Consider the following 17,267-nt stretch of genomic DNA (forward strand, 5'->3'; position numbering starts at 1 on the left):
TTTTTGGTCAAAGGGAGGCCACACCGTGGGTTTGGCCTGTCATCCTAATTTCATCTAAGCCACTCTGCCAGGTTGATGGGATGCTAACAGGATACCTGAGTCTTAAGAACAAAGGGATCACACTCATTTTGTCAGGTGGAAAGCCTTTGTTTATGGCTGCTGCTGGACATGTCCAGAAAGCTCTTCTGGGCAGAAGTTGAGTGAGAGTGCACCCACCACCAGGCAACTTAGGGCTGCAGTATTGGGGCAGCTTAGGGCAGCAGAAGGTGGAGAATTATGTCAGCTCTGAGTCGTCCCTGGAAGAAGTTAGACTGAGCTAGTAAAATTTATGGAGACCTCTCTCCCCACCCTGGCAGCTGTGAACAACATAAAGACTTCTGGCTGACTTCACAGAAACCCATTAATCTGATGGTGCTAAACAGTATCTTAAATACTCTCAATAGTCTTCCACACCTCTTTTAGAAAACTGTAGAATGAGGTACAAAACTAATAACAGACTTGTTCAAAAGCAAACAGAAGAAAATTTTAAAAAGGAAGACTGGGTTTTATCTCTTGTCAAAAGTTGTTTTGTAACATATAAAATGTTCTTATATTGTAATACATTTTTTTGTTTGAGAAGTATTTAAATAAAAATACTTATTTTAGCTCAAGTCAGCCAAATAGAAGTATCTGTTATCCAAGCTCTATCTGTAAAATCTGTTAAAAATTTTACCAGTGAGCATGGTTGGCTGTTTCATTTTATGGCCAAGAGGTTTCACTTCAAAATTTATGTCTGACTTATCATCATTACTTAGTTCAGGATTAATTTTAAATTAGAATGTATAATACTGCTCTTCACTAATGACAATCCATGCAGGGCATAGTCAGTTATATCACCCTTTTGCTAAGAATATTTGAGACTCAAAGGACATCGGAAACTTTGAATAATCAGTGTTACTTAAACTGTTCTGTGTGGACTGCAAAGTGTATTTCACAACCAGCTCACATATTAAGTCTGTAATATTACTCCTATTCCAAAATTCTAGGCAAATGAATTACAGTCCTGACTTTCTTACTGCCTTTAGCTACGTGTCACATTGCCAAATGGTTAAATATACACCTTCGGAAGTCACAATTTGTGTTCATTAGCCATCTACAGCCTACATTATTTGTTATATTTAGAACTAGCAACAACAACTTTCCACCTTCATTTTTAATTCTACGCTTCACACGTTAGACTGTTTTTACTGGGGGAGGGAACTAGAGGGTGGAAGTAGATAAATCTCTTCTTCAAATTTCTAAAATTATTAGTAAAATAAACATGTTTGAAACAATTGGACAGTGTACCTTGGGATGAATAGATTAAACCAGAGCATTTTCATTATGTCTCTGGCAATCATCCTTTTATCACATCTTGTGATGAACATCTGTATTTTTTGGCATGTTGGTAGGATATAAATGTGGGGTGTATGTGAACAAACTCTCAATTATAATTCTGCTCAGATGAGATTTCAAAATTATGTTTTCTGCTTTGAGAACGATATTTACTGTTATAGTAGCAACTGTGTGGGGAAAAAAAAAAGATCCAGTGCATTTAATATTCGGTTCTGGAATCATGTATCAATTATTTAGTTAAACCTTCTGTTAGTAAGACTTTTTTGTAAAACACATACCAAATGTTTATAAAATGGAAAAGATGCGTCAAGTTATGGTAGCTAAAGTCGTGCTAAAAAGAAAAAATGAACATATGCTACCAGCAGTCCTTCTCATATTTAATGAGTAAAACCATATTCTATTTTGTTGCAATTGTCTTTTTTTGTACAAATAAAGGCCCTGATCCAATAAGCATTTATAAATGTGATTTTGATTTATACTAGTTAATCTGCTTCTGTCTTTAACACACCTTTGCATTTATCTGGGTGGTCCTAGAGGAGATGGGAGATGGATCTTTAAGCATGTACTTTGGATCACCAGGAGTCCATGGAGTTCTAAGGTCCAGAGCTCAGCACAGGCAGAGCATTGCAGAGCAAGAGCCAAAAGTAGGAGAAAAGCCTGAATTAAAATAAAATTTGGTTTGGGTCCTTTTTCCTCTGCTAGAGAGCAAATCAGCAGTTGGTCTGTGGCTCTGACTGAATTCTGGCACAGTTCCCATGGCTTTTACCACCCTTATTCCACTTGGGAGAGTTTTCAGGAAATCGTGTTGTCACGGATCCTTCTGCTCAGCTCCAGTCTGCTCCGTGCCCAAAATCCCCTGTGCAGCAGAGTAAGAAATCCCTGGCGGGCCCAAGCTGCATGAGGCACAAAAGGCTATAACTTCTGTGAAACATCTCCCAATGCTTCCCTAATTATTCCACTGTATCATCTTAAATAAGGTTTAAAAAAGAGTGGAGTCAAATCCAGCAGCTGAGGCATAAAAACATGGGGACTGTGCTCTTCTAAACTGGTCTTTCCAAAGTGTCCCTAGTTCTTCGCAATAATCCAGACAGTCTGAATTTACTAAGTTAGAAACAGGCATGTTTTCCTTCGAGGAAAGAGCAATTTAATTCAGCCAAGGTTGCTTTCCCCGCCCCCCAATTGTTTATTTTCTAAACTAGAGCTGTTTCAAGGATGGCAGGCGCCCATCAGAAAGAAACAAGGCTAAAGTTAGCAACAAAGAGACGTGCTGATGAGCAGCGCTGTGCCTGGGATCACGGCTGCAGCTGCTCCCTTCCTATGTGCATTGGGCCTCTCCGTGTGGTTCAGGTTCCACCTACAGAACGGTTATGTGAGCAGGCAGGAAGAGGGAATCAGCTCCAGAGAAGGGGTTGTCAGTGTGTTGCTCCAGCCCAGAGGCAGTGTGAATTGTCTCGCTCTTCAGGAAGTGCCAAAAAGTCATCTCAGCCATAGGTGGGAAAACCATGTTTGAAAGAGCTTCTGGCAATGACTATAAAAGGGTCCGTTTGCTGGCCTGAGGGATTTGAACAAAGTGGATTTTCTGGATTATTTTAACAACACAGACAAAACAGTGAACATTCAATGTTTTTCACTCAGCGTCTATGAGAGGGTTTTTGGAAATATATCTGAACAAAATAAGATCTGAATAAATATAAAGTAGATGCAACAACAGATAGCAGCAGTAACTACTAAGCTACTTGCAGTAATGTTTAATGCTTTTGGAATGTTTGCTCATTGCTTACAGTGGATAGAGACGTTTTAGAGATGAATACACATTTGTCAGAGATCCTCTTGTTACGGATCCTGGGAATGGCCCTCACCTTGGTCCTTGGCTGGTGGAATCCTTCTCCTATTCCCTGGCACCCTGTCGGTTTTCTGGCTCTTGAGCATGGTGGGGGGAGCAGTCTTGCTACCCTTGCCCTGATAGAGGAATGCCAAGCACTGTCCAGGGTTCCAGCTCCAAGCCTCTCGCCCTGGAAGGGAACTCTGGTGTTGCCAGTCGTCCTGAAGCCACCCTTAATACCAGATGAAATGTGAAGACTATAAAGAATTTTTTAGCCAATACTAATGCAGTTACCAGGTCTGAAGACAGGCACAGAAAAATAAATAAAAACCTGCTTATAAAGCTACCTGAACTTCAGCTCTGCTCTAGGAGCTTTCCATAAGCTGTGTAAGCAGGAACAAGCTGTTAGGATGCTTGTAGAATTTTGTGGCTGGGAGCCAGGGCTTCTGACCAGGCTTCTCTTCTTCTCTGAAGAGGATCCTGATGTGGGGCTGTGTTTTGCCAGCCCTTCAACTCAGTTCGATTCAGATTTAAATTTTATCTTGCTAATGAGTCAGAAAAAGGGCCAGAACTGGGGACCCTGCCTGGAAAACTTTTTGTTTTATCAGTCAATGTCACTACTGTGACATATCAAGACCTCCCATCCATACAGACAGTAAAGAAGGATTGTACACAATTATCAGCTACATTCTGGAAAAAAAATGCTCAAGAAAATGTGTTTTCTTCTTGACAGGACAGGGTTTGACTCTCTGCATAATCCTTTCTATACTGAACCTGGAATTTGTATAAATAAATCATCTGATTCCTGCATTGCAGTTTTCACTATATGCTTATACACACGTTCGTCTGTTTTACTTTTTGCTCAGGATTAAACATGGTAGTAATCCAAATCTTTTTGTGTGAAAATAGGCTTGAGAAATACTCTTATCAGTTGTGAAGTTTAATTTTTTTCTATCAGTTTTCCATTGAATATTTAAAGTACTTGAGTTTTTTACCTGATTCAGTTAAGTGCATCTTTCGGTAAACTAGATTTACATGTATTAAAAGATCAATTTTAAATTTTCCCTTTTGTGGGAGGCAGACAGAAACCGTTCCATGCAGCAGATGTATAACAGATGCCACTCCTAGCACGTACTGCACTACTGGATGATGGCCAGATGCAGTGGTGATAGCATAGCCATTACCATGATAAAGCAGAGTAAGAGACAGATGTAAGTAATGTGTTGCCTTTCCAGCCCACCACTTTGTCCACACAAATGGGAAGGAGGAAAAAATTCTTAAGTCTGTCAGCTATCCTCATCATCAAATACAGTCCTCAAACCACCCACTTTTAAAAAATAGCAGTTTAGGTTGTGCTAAGTGAAATGAATCCTACCCATAATGTTTGGAGTTATCTAGTGAATTAGTAGTTAAGCTGTGTAGAGTTATAATAGTTAAAACCTGGGCGTAAGCCTCAGCTCTTTACTTCAAGCACTGAGTTTTGCTATTTGACCTCGCATCAGTTCCTTTGGAAAGTTAATCTGAGAAAATAGGTGCTTTCTAAAAACAGAGACTCATACAACAAATATCTTGAGTTAAAGGAATCCTCAAGGATCATTGAAGTCCAGCTCTTGGCTCTGCACAGCACCATCCTGAAGAGTCACACCATGTCCCTGAAAGCATTGTCCAAATGCTTCTTGAATTGTGTCAGGCTTGGTGTTGTGACCACTTCCCTGGGGAGCTCTTCCAGTGCCCAGCCACCTTCTGGGTGAAGAAACTTCTCCTAATACCCAACCCAGACCTCCCCTGATGCAGCTTCAGGCCATTCCCTCAGTCTTGTCACTGGTCACCACAGAGCAGAGATCAGTGGCTGCCCCTCCTGTTCCCCTCATGAGGAAGCTGTGAACTGCAATGAGATCTCCTTCCTGTCTGCAAAACACTTTTATTTTAGGAGGTAGAAAGATATTTTTAAGACAAATCAACAAGTAGAGGTTGGGGAAAAAACTTCTGGTGGTATTTGTCCCTCTGGGCACACTCTGCTTTGGAAAGCACAGGAAATGAACAGTTGCCATAACTGAACTGTGCAAGGTGTAAATATCCTTTGTGCTCCTAACAAATTTGCCTTATTTCACTAAGCACCACACAAAGCTCATGTGCAACTCTGAAAGCTACCTTAAAAAGAGAAGAGGCAAGGTCCCTCAAACATTAAGCATTTCCACATGCAGAAAATGTGACTGTTTTGTGCATGATTGCACTTTAAATCAGAAGTCATTGCACAGAATCCAAAATGGATTCTCTATGAACCTTCTAAAATAAATGAACCTTAATTTCTTCTGTATCTTTTAAAGGTCAAATGCTGCAAATACTGGCCAGATGACACAGAGATATATAAAGACATTAAAGTTACCCTAATAGAAACAGAGCTGCTGGCTGAATATGTGATTCGAACATTTGCTGTAGAAAAGGTAAGTTTCCAAAATCAGTTTTCTTAAATACAGTGGTATTTGCCAAAGTAACTTACATACAGATTCAACAAGGGAAAGTTAAATCTTTCGACTGACATCCTGGTTTTGTAGGTATTTTTGGGTAAACGACTACCGCCCTCTTATGGTAATCTGTGTTTTCCTTCTTCAAATGCAGCGACGCTTCTGTGTTTTTCATCACTCTTGGCCCCCGCCTGAGTTAGAAAAAGTGATGCTCCTTGCCTAGGAGGAATCGAAGCCTCCCTCCCAGCAATCAATTGGAAAACACATTTGTGCTGCTTTCCCATCTTACGTTCCCCACAATCATTTTCTGTCTCTACCAGAGGCTGCATGCAACATTATTCAGAAGTCTGTGGTGGAGAATACGGTTGTGTATTGGGCTGGGGTGTGCCTGGCTTGCAGAGGCAGAATTGTGACAAATTGCTGCTCTTCTCAAGGCAATTTCCTTTTTCATGTGGAATCCATCCTTACATGGAGAGTTCCAATCAGTGTGTTGTATTACTGTTTGTTAGAATAATTCCACACATTTGTTTGGTGCTTTGTAGCTTGTAGAACTTGCAGCTCCCCAGCTGCAGTTTATGGAAAACACACAAATAACAAATAAGGTACTCACTGAGAGAGAGAACAGGCAGGGTCGGTCAGTGGTGAAGTGTGCCATGCATTTTGTGTCAATTCAGCAGTTTCATTCAGAATTCACTGAAGGACAGAAATGTTTTGATTGTATGTATCAGGACCCATTTGAGTTGCAGACCACCAAGGAAAGGGCCTCCTTGGTAAGACTAGATATTCCTAATGGGACACCAAAATAATGCTCCATCACCATGAGTAGGTTTTCAACTAATTAGCTTAGAAAACTTATTTTCATTTAGTTTCAGTACCCATGATTTATTGGTTCTCTCTTAACAATGAAATAGTATTCATTTATGGGTTTGAAAAACATGATATTTAGCATCAAAGAATCCTGCACCCAGGCATCTGAAACTGCCAAAAAGACTGCCCCACAGGGTCTCTGTACACACGTCCAGAGTAACAAAGGAATTAGGGTTTTTTACTGTTTTATTCTTCAATCTAATACTTAAATATGTATCAGCATCCTGAGGGTAATGATAATAGAATTATGTGGTTTGAATGAATTGAAATATTGTATCATGTTTACCACTGTACATACTGTGTACTGAATTCACTCAAGCCTGTTGTTTCCTTGCATTTAGGTATTTTTAATAAATAGATGAGAAACGTTGGCTACACTTTGAAGTAGATGAAGCACTGGTTGATTTCTATTCTGCAAATTTTAAGCTCATGCTTTGATGTTAGCTTTTCACTTCTTAACTGGGACTGAAGAAAAGACCTAGAGGATTTTACAGTTGAACATAACCCAACTGTCTTGAATAAGTGCATTAGAACAGATAGAGATAAAAGGCACTAAACATTTTATTTCTTTTTAAAAATCTCCATCTGAAAAGATTTCTTTTAGGTGCTGCTTTTTAATAGTTGGTAGTTTTTCAGTAAGCCTCTAAAAGCAGTGTCACTGTAGTTTGAGTAAAGTACATTTGTTTTTACTCTATTTTCCATATTTTTTTAACTCCTCCAATGGTACTGGAATATCAAGTCTGTATATCTCTTTCACCATAATTCTCTCAAGTTTATATTTTTGGTGTACTGAGATTGGTACTTTTCACCTTTCCTAAGTCAAGGTGCATGATGAGACAGAGAGCACCCTGACCAAACATGCAGATAATACTGATTGAAAGGTAGAGCTTTCCAATTAATACTGCAGCCTCCATTCCAAAGGACTTGCAGATTTCACTAACAGGAACTTTAGTAATTCAATAGGAAAATTTGCAGAGTTCTGTGCCTTAGGTGGCCTAATCCCCTTTGTCAGTACAGAGTGGCTTCTGGGGACAGCATCTGAAATCCAGAATGATGCAAGATTTAGCACATATGAACTGCAAGGGTGGAGTTGAGAGAATTGACCTTGTTCATTGTGGTAGAGATGAGGAGGAGGGGTAAGGAAGATCTAATTGTGGCCTGCAGCTCCCTCATAGATGTTAAGAAAATCAGAGGAATCAAATTCTTCAAAACCTCTAGTCCCTTTTGACAGTCCTTTCTTTGAGATGTTTGTTGATGAACATTTCATACCTGCTCATAAAGTACAATTTATGATTTTTTTTTTATTTGCTTGAAGGTAAATTGATCACTTACTTGATTTTTTTTTTAATGGATATTGAGTAGTAGGGAGATAATGCTGAGAAAATTGAACCCAAAAGTGTAATCTGATTTTGAAGACTGTTTCCTAGATATGCTTTGCATGATGTGAATAAGCAGTTCCTTTGGAGCAGTTTCTTTACAGCACAACAGTTAACTCAGATGAATAAGTCATACATGAGTAGTAACATACAGAAGTTTTTGCAGAATTTTTTAACATCCTAGGGTTTAGCAGTGCACACCATTTTCTGTTTGTTTCAGCTATATAGTCTTTCCCAGCTGAGCATATGCTTTTATGTTTCATGCAGTTGTGTGCTATTTTGGGTTTAGAAACCAGCAGGAAAGCTATATAGAAAAATCATTTCTTTGTAGATATAATAAGAAAACTCATTATAAAAGTATCCTATATGCAAAACCTTTCCTAAGTAGCTGTTAACGATGACAGACAAAAATGCAGTCAGCCTGACAGTCTTCTCACAGCTAAGGCAGAAGATGTACAGTACATGCCCTGATCTGTGTAGCAGCCAGGCACATTGCTTTGGCGGGACAGTTTGTTTTTTGTAAATTGATTTTGAAAATCTCGTCTGTATACAGCATGAAGAATTTGTATGGAATACTCACTACAGTCCTCAGCTTGCATAGTCATGGCATTGCTTTGTTCTATGGGATCTTTGTTCTTTGAGGGTCATGGGCAGTTGTTACAAGCAATACAAAAGTGTTTGAGACAGTACCTTCACCTAAGCAGAGCTATTTACAGAGCTGAAGGCCTAGCTTAATGCAGAGATGCCTTAACTAACACACTCTAAAATCCCCAGAGAGCAGGGACCAAATTGAATTCAAATGTGTTTGCCAGACTGTCTTAAAATGCAAATTGTTTTGTCTATTCCTGGATTTCAATATGTTTTAAAATTGGGGTTTAGGATATAAGGTCATTTCTGTTTTAAGGGTGTGATCTCCTCAGTCTACACCACTGCCTCATTTGCTCTTAATCCTCTCCCTTGCCTGCCTTTTTGTGTCAGTTTCCAGGGGAGATGAGATATTCCTCTGAGCAGATGTGCTACCTCCACAGACCCCCAGCCTGAGCTGTCTGAGCATCAAGGATTCCAACATACACCAAGTTCTCTCTAGTCCTGTAGCACTGGCACATCCAAAATTTCTCCACAACTGAAAATCCCAGACTAATGCATAATATCAGTAAATTAGGAAGCTTATATTACTTATTATTCAAAGAGAATAAAGCCTTTTATATGCAAACCAGCTCAAGCCAGGAAATATGTCTTTAAGAAGAAAAGCTGTAAACTACCAGTTACTAATATTGTTGACATTCAGTCCAGCCTAGACATGATAAGTCATAATTTGGCTGTTTGCTTATGAAGTATGTATGATGGCCTTCAGTCTGTGGATTTCTAATGAGAATAAAATACTGGCAGCTACATTTTTAGGAGGGGAAGGGAAAATACAAGCAGTAAGAAAATAAAACTTAGCATACACACTTCTAATGTCCAGACTGCTCTCCAAAGTCACATGGGATATTACTTACACAATCAGCTTCTCATTCATACCTGTCTCACCATATCCATGTCCTTGTAGACTGTGGCAAATCACCTGAAGGGTGAGCATGTGGAGGGCTGCAAACACAGTCCCTATGACTGAAGGTGCAAAAAGGTTTCCTATTATTCAGCTTTTTCTTTCAGACCAGTGAAGGAGACAAACCATAAGGAAAATCATGCTGAAGCTGTAGTTCCCTGAAGTCACCAGCAAAACCCATGTGGAAAGCAGTGGGAAAAAAAAAGTTACCTGTGCTCTGTGTTCTGCCTTGCTGTGTTCATGGCATGCATCTTAAGGCCACAGTTTGCAAAGCAGCCTAGTACTTAGATATAGAGATGAGCATTTCTCTTGTTGCTTAAAGTTTCTGACCAATCTAGTGCTTACTTACTTAATTTTGTTGGAAGGCTTTGAAACCAGTTGATACCTAACCTTTGAACTTGCTCTCCTGCTATGAGGAAGCTCTCCAGCAGTCTGTACAGATTGTGTTAGTAGGGGGTGGATGCTTTCCAGCAAGGCTCAGGCTTTTGAAGATTTCAACCCTTGTCTTTTCAACAGAGAGGTGCTCATGAGATTCGGGAAATACGTCAGTTCCACTTCACGGGCTGGCCAGACCATGGTGTCCCATACCATGCCACGGGCCTGCTGGGATTTGTACGGCAGGTCAAATCCAAGAGTCCGCCAAATGCCGGGCCTCTGGTTGTTCACTGCAGGTAGGAGAAACAGAAATCTCTCTGTTGTGGTTTGTATTAAACTCGAGATCTATTTTGTTTCTCCTGTACTGTGTATTCCCCACACACAGGTTGCTGAAGCCACTGCAGCTCTATTCAAAAAATAACTGTAAACAAGAATACATGTATTGCATATATAACAAACATGTATACAGTATATAAATGAGAGTAAAAACATAGAGCCTGAATTCCTGCAAGTGCCTGGCTCAATTTCAGTAATCATCCAATTGATCAAGTACCTGTGAGATGAACCCTTACACCTTTTCCATTTCCAATACACTGCTGCATGTTAACTGTGCTCCTCTTCTTCAGTGCTGGTGCTGGCAGAACTGGATGCTTCATTGTCATTGACATCATGCTAGATATGGCAGAACGAGAAGGCGTTGTAGACATTTACAATTGCGTGAGAGAGCTTCGATCCCGAAGAGTTAACATGGTGCAAACCGAGGTATTGCTTATCTACTGGAATGCTGCTTTGCAAGAAAAAATGCTCTTCTAAGAGCCCATAAAGATGGAGCTTTGTATTTGGCACCCTCCGGAATGTCATTTACTCCATCACATGTAGAAAATAATCTCAGCACGAACCTGAAGAACCCCTGCCCAAACAAGTGCACAGTTATGCTTCACTGAAGGTTCACAATGTTTCTTAAAAAAATAAGGAAAATCAGGAATACTTCCTCTCTGGGAAGGATTCATTCTGGAGTACATCTTGTTGAGGCTTAGTTTCATGATAGCACCTACAGAACTGCCCAGAGGAATGAGGAAACCAGAAACATTGAGTTTTGTTACAGCATGTTACTACACTTCTCTAACTACTTGTAATTAGTTTAAGTCAATCTTTATATATTCATTTCTGAATGAATGGGATAAAGTTTTTTAAACTGTGGTTGTTTCTTCTGGTCTTGCTTCAGTGCTGGTAAACTGAAGAGAGAAGTAGCAACCGTATTAGTTGTTACGTTTTATTTACCAAAATACTAATGGTCTGTACACTCCATGTCAGTATCTCTCTATTTTAATTGCTTTACCAGGAACAGTATGTATTCATCCATGATGCTATCCTGGAAGCCTGTCTTTGTGGTGACACATCTATTCCAGCTTCTCAAGTTAGGTCTGCTTACTATGAAATGAATAAACTAGATCCTCAGACAAACTCGAGCCAGATCAAAGAGGAATTTAGGGTAAGTAGTGGCTTACATTGCCTAGAAGCCGTAGAGTTCAGCTCTACTAAAGACTTCTGCTTAAGTTTTTATAGCCATATGAATTTTGTAACAGGTCTAGGAGGGAAAGACTGCAAAAAAGGCAAAAATAACATGTCACTCATCTCTACTGAGTTATGCTGAATCATAAAATAATGCAGTGGGGTAGTAGTAAAATACTCTTTTTACTTGAGGGAAGTATGTCGATCCTTCCACTGTCCTTTCTCCAGAAGGCAGCCTACTCTGCAGCTGCCTTTGAGGTAATTTTTCATAATCGTATGCTTCCAGGATTTCTCTGCTTCCAAACCCTGCTGACTGTGATGTGTTTTCATCTCTCTGAATATTGATTCCCGCTGAAACTGAATGCTGAGCTGATCTATTCTTAAATATTTTGGGTTGCTTTCACTGCTGTGTTAATTTTTTCTGTTGCATTGTTTACTCTCTTTGAAAGACTTTAAATATGGTGACTCCGACGCTGCGCGTTGAAGACTGCAGCATCGCACTTTTGCCGCGAAACCATGAAAAGAATCGCTGCATGGATGTGCTGCCTCCAGACAGATGCCTGCCTTTCCTCATCACGATAGATGGGGAGAGCAGTAACTACATCAATGCTGCACTGATGGATGTAAGTCTCCGCCACATCATTAATAATATAAAGGCAATAAGCAGCCCTCCAAACTGAGCCGTGCTAGAAAATGGAGTCAGCACAAGAAGACTGAAAACCTTCTAGCTTGTTTTGTTTCCCAGAAGCATGGCACAAAATCTTTAAACTCCCAAGTACATTTAGGATCACACATATGTTATGTCACAGCCAAGGTTCCAAAGCCATGCTCAGCAATTCAGGGAGTTTTGATAAATTAAATCAGTCTGGATTTCTCCCTAGTGCTTGAATTTTTAACCATCTGGCCTAGGAAAACAAGAGTTACCTATTAAGAGGTTGAGGCAGTTAAATAGAATAATAAGGTTTGCAGCAATATTTCTGTTCCCTTTGTTTATAATTTAAACAGTAATTAACAAAAAAAGTAATTGTCTGTCAAAACAAGATAGTACACATGCCATTACTTCAGCCTTCTGTTTGAATGAACGGTTCCTCTTCATGTGTGTGTGGAGTTTTTTTCCAAATGCATCTATGGCAATTCTAATCCTTGTAATAGAGTAACAGTAAAAAGACACTTAAACTGCCTTTATAGTCCCTAGATATTTATAGCCTATTTTGGACTATTTACAGCTATAGTCATTACAGTTGTCAAACACATAAAGAACAAGAAAACAGGTTAGTAAGGAAGGAACACATTGTAAATGTCCTTTTAAAAAGTGAAGCTGGAGTGGTAGCAGTTTATTGCAGTTTTTTCATTTCTTTCCTTCCAAGTTCTCAAAGCCTTTTCCTAAAATAAGCCAAAGTCCAAAACACGCCTGTGAAAATGTAGGAAAATGTATCTTTGTGTTTATCTATGTAGCGAAACTGAGAGCAGAAGTTTAAGTGACTTGTCTAGCTTCTCACAGTAGGTCGGTGACATTTCACATTAGAACAGAGCTGCCTTAATCTGCAGTTTGCAACTGTGCCATTTCATTGTCTTCTTTCCTGGAGACTTCAGTACTGTTTTGTTCTGTGAATTAAGTTGGAAAGAACAGGGCCTTAATACTTGCTTTGAAGATGCTTTCCTTCTTCACTATTGAAACAATGGGCTACATACAGAACTGTGTCTGGGCAAAAGGCTCCAAGGGAGGAGGCAATTCAGGTTGCTTTCCACCTGAAGCACCATAGCCAGGCTTCTGCAGCATCCCTGCACTGATGGGCAAGAGCAGACATTAGTCCATCTCTCTAAACACTTAACCTCCAGCAAGCAAGATTAAGTGTTTCCCCCTCTCTGCTTGAATCCATCGAGGTGTTGAATCACCTCATGTAAGCCTTCAGAGCTCACTTCAAGAAAAAGGGGTAGCAAGCATAGTTTTCATTATTCAGTATCAGAATGAGTTTGAGTGTGGTTTTCCCAAAAACTTCAGTCTTCTAATTGAGTGATTAATGGAGACCCCTTTGGACATCTCTCAATCTGCGTGAAACTTCCAGCAAGGCAGGACCAGTAGGATAGAAAGCAGTTGCTTAATGTCAGAGCAGCATAATTCTCTGTTGGTTGCCATGAGCTGAAGCAAAGAACCAAAGATGCACGTCTGCATCTGTACTCAAAACAGATGTGGATTCATTTTCGGTGGTCTCCTCAGTGACTGACTGTGAAAGAATGATCATCGAATCATAGAATATTCTGAGTTGGAAGGGACCCACAAGGATCACTGAATCCCATAATTTCTAGGGTTGGAAGAGACCTCTGGAGATCATGTGGGCTGACACCCCCCCCCGCTCCCCCCCCACTGCCAAGCAGGGTCACCCTGAGCAGGTGACACGGCAATGTGTCCCGGTGGGTGTTGAACATCTCCAGGGGGGGAGATTCCATGACCTCTCCAGGCAGCCTCTTCAGTGCCTTGCCACCCTCAGTGTAAAGAAATTCTTTCTTGCCTTGAGATTGGAACTCCCTGTGTTTTAGCTTATGGCCATTGCTCCTTGTCCTTTCACTGGGCACCACGAAAGAGAGTCTGGCACCATCCTCTTGGCACCTGCCAAGTCCAAGTCCAAATCCTGGCCCTGCATAGGACAGCCCCAGGAGTCACACCTTTTTCCTGCAGTAGCTGATCTGATTGGATCTCTGCAGTGGTGCAAATGCTTCAGGTCAAGGCATGTAGAGACTTCCCCACCCTCCTTAATGAAGGCAATGGCAGCGCCTCCCAACAGTTGCCCCAGCATGGCCACGGTAGCTTTCAACACTCAGAAGAATGTAAGTGAAAATGCTGGTTTGAGATCCACAGTGGAAAAGTTCCAGCAAACAGCTCAGTCAGTGACATAGTCTGGTACTAAAAGAAACAAAGAGCACTGAAATTTATCCCCTGGGTATCCTCACTGCTGTCAGCTAGACCAGAATTTCAACAATATTTCTGAAGAATAACTAGATATTTCCTTTCACAGGCATCATTCAAATTTAGAGCTAAATGCAAACAGCCAAGATTAATCTGTCCATTAACAGCTCAAAACAAACTCGTTGCTCAAAATCTTGTAGGAGTTGCATTGGAATCAAAAACCTCTGATGATTTTATTCTATGCCTGTGGCATGAAATACATTTTAGAAATATAACATCTGCAGAAATTATATCCTGCCCAAATACAGTTTATTAACTTTGAAGCATATAAGATCTTGGGAAAGAACTGAAAACAATATATTAATTATACAGAAAATAGAAATATGCTTTCAGTCCTGAAGTTTCAGGGCTATGACTGACATTCTGCTAAATGGATTTTTCTCTCTTACCATTCTTCTCATCATCTTGTTACTTTGCAGAGCTACAAGCAGCCATCAGCTTTCATAGTTACACAGCATCCCTTACCAAATACTGTCAAAGATTTCTGGAGACTGGTGCTAGATTATCACTGCACTTCAGTAGTTATGTTGAATGATGTGGATCCTGCACAGGTAAGTCCAGAAAAATGCTTCTTTCAAAAGAGAAGTGCTAGTGCCTCAGCTTTTCAGAACAAGCTTAGGATGTAATTAGTTTTGTAAAAACAACATTAAATACTTACACATTAAAACACTGATTTGTAGCTTGCAGATAGGTACTCATAGGAGAAGAGGAATAAATCAAACCATCAGCAGCTTCTCCACCAAAACGTTAGTGCACACACATGTAAGTGTATGCATCTGTAATTTATTCTAAGAGAACGTGTTTTGGGGAGGGCTGCTAAAATGCACAATTTATGGTTGTGGAATTCTGACTCAAGTCTGAAACATACTATAGTGGCCAAAATCATAAACAGAAGCCAACAGTTACTCATTGGCCTGCCTGAAACAGGTCAATGACCTTGGTCTCTTTACCAGGGAATAGGTGTTCCCAGTGTGAAAGTCTGTGTTGAGTGTTGCACAAAATTATGTTGTCATTAGCAAGGAGATAAGAACTAAGCTAGGAGAAAGGAACTAAAGACTAAGCATCTTTTGGAAGAGAAGAGAGGGCAACAAGACATGTAGGGGAATGTAATTACCTTACAAAAGAGTTGCACATTCTGTACATGTTGTTCAGAAAATTGGAAAACCAAGCCTACTGGTTGGCAATTTAATCATTAGGATTAATCACTAAGCGTTCCAGAGCCTGGCTCACACCTGCACAGTTCCAAGTTCTTACAAAGATGTCATTTCCTTAGCTCCAACAAACTGCACCAGCCCTCTGCTGGAATAATGTGGTGCTAATCTGGATCCTTAATATGTAAATATTCATTAATTATTGGTTAAGAGTGATTGTAATTTTTTAAAGCAGACTGCCGGTCATTTAATGACCAGGAATCTTTTTAGCTTTGTTCACTATTGCATATACTTAAAAAAATGTTTCTTCTTCTTTTTAACATGTAGAATTTGTTTTTAAAAGATACTAATCTTCCTTTTGGTCTTTCAAAGGAACATGTAGGAATTCCACACACTGTTTCAAAGACTGTATTTCTGATTCTAAGCCCTGCGCTGTCTGCAGGGAGGAAAAACAGAAATGAAAGACAAAACTTTTATTCATGAATCTAAGATTATTTTCTGAGTGAATAAGGAAAGACTCAAGGGATACAGACTGTTAGGGACTGCTGAACAGAGTATTTTTTAATTTGTTGGCTGTGTTTTGAATTTACAATAGGGCATGGCTATTTCAAGCATTTATTAGCCTCACAGGATTTAAAAGCTATTGGGCTATGCAGTTAATGCACCTGCCTCTGCAGTATATTAAACCTTTTACCTCTTAATGCAAGTAGCAATCTTTTCATTAGGAATAAATCTCAAAATCCTCAGAACATACAGAAGTGGAGAGAGGGCAAAGCTTATTAAAAGCACACATTACATTCAGATTTATTAATAATTAGTGTTATGATTTTTATTTATGTATGTATGAAGTGTTTACAGTTCTGTTTAGATATTACCATTTATGTGGATTGTTATGCTCTATTGGGAAATGAAATTCAACCCTTCACAGTGACTCTGACTTGAAGTGAGTCGCTAGCACACCTTGCATGCAAGATGTGCAGACTTAAATGCTTCTGGTTTCTTTAGAAGTTGAAAATCTTAGCTTTCTAAAACAGCCCCAGCAAACAGCTCTGCTTATTATCATTTAAGCATTTTTGAGAGATCTGTTAGAACTGTATTCCTGTGTATTTGAAAGATGTGTACTAAACTGTGCACATGTTAAATGATCTGAGCCCTGGCATTTGCAACAGTTGTATGCATTGTGTTTTGCTATCCTGTACACCAGCATATTTCATAATAAAAATCTGTGTAAGGTTTCGACAATATCTGGAAAGCAGTTGTCTCAGCAGACCAAATCACAAGGGGGGGTTAAAAAAATATGAAAATATATTTTCCTACTTAAAATTTCTGGGTATAACTTGTTAAAGTGATCTCCTGCAAATCAGACCCTGTTTTCTTTCTTAATTGGTGTAGTAAATGATTATGTTTTCCTAAAATGTAGTCATCTCAAAACAGCTTTGTTGAGGACTAAGTATTATAAGAAATGCAAAACAACATCTGGAGTAAATGTGATTTGTCAGCTCAGCTCTGGATCACCAACAGCAATGCAGCAGAATGAAGACCACAGCTGTTTTACTGAATGAAATAAAAAGTTCCAAATATGACATCAATGCTTCTGCAAGCAAACAAAATTTCATGAGTTCATATTTAATTTTGGTGAATGCTTACAAAAGCAACATGCTCAAACTGCTCTAAATATCCCTGTCAAAAAAAAAAAAAATCATTAGGATTTTCATGAAAAAGAATGGACAGGCAGATTCTACCTTCAAAAACCTTCTTCCAAAGTGTTGATTCAATCTATAAAGTCTTAACACAGATGGTAATTGGTTCCTGGA

General features: G+C 39.5%; 1 protein-coding gene across 10 annotated transcripts in view; it reads left to right on the forward strand.

Annotated features, from left to right (window-relative positions):
* Window positions 1–17,267, forward strand: part of PTPRM (protein tyrosine phosphatase receptor type M) — a 442,084-nt gene that overhangs the window by 414,756 nt on the left and 10,061 nt on the right. For all 10 annotated transcript variants that reach the window (XM_040065094.2, XM_040065165.2, XM_040065318.2 and 7 more), the window contains 6 exons: window positions 5,524–5,640; window positions 9,967–10,121; window positions 10,452–10,587; window positions 11,168–11,317; window positions 11,787–11,960; window positions 14,722–14,853. In XM_040065094.2, coding sequence (XP_039921028.1) covers window positions 5,524–5,640; window positions 9,967–10,121; window positions 10,452–10,587; window positions 11,168–11,317; window positions 11,787–11,960; window positions 14,722–14,853 — 864 coding nt within the window. The remainder of the gene's footprint in view (window positions 1–5,523; window positions 5,641–9,966; window positions 10,122–10,451; window positions 10,588–11,167; window positions 11,318–11,786; window positions 11,961–14,721; window positions 14,854–17,267) is intronic.

Source organism: Hirundo rustica, chromosome 1 (assembly GCF_015227805.2).
Source record: "Hirundo rustica isolate bHirRus1 chromosome 1, bHirRus1.pri.v3, whole genome shotgun sequence".
Taxonomy (NCBI): domain Eukaryota; kingdom Metazoa; phylum Chordata; class Aves; order Passeriformes; family Hirundinidae; genus Hirundo; species Hirundo rustica.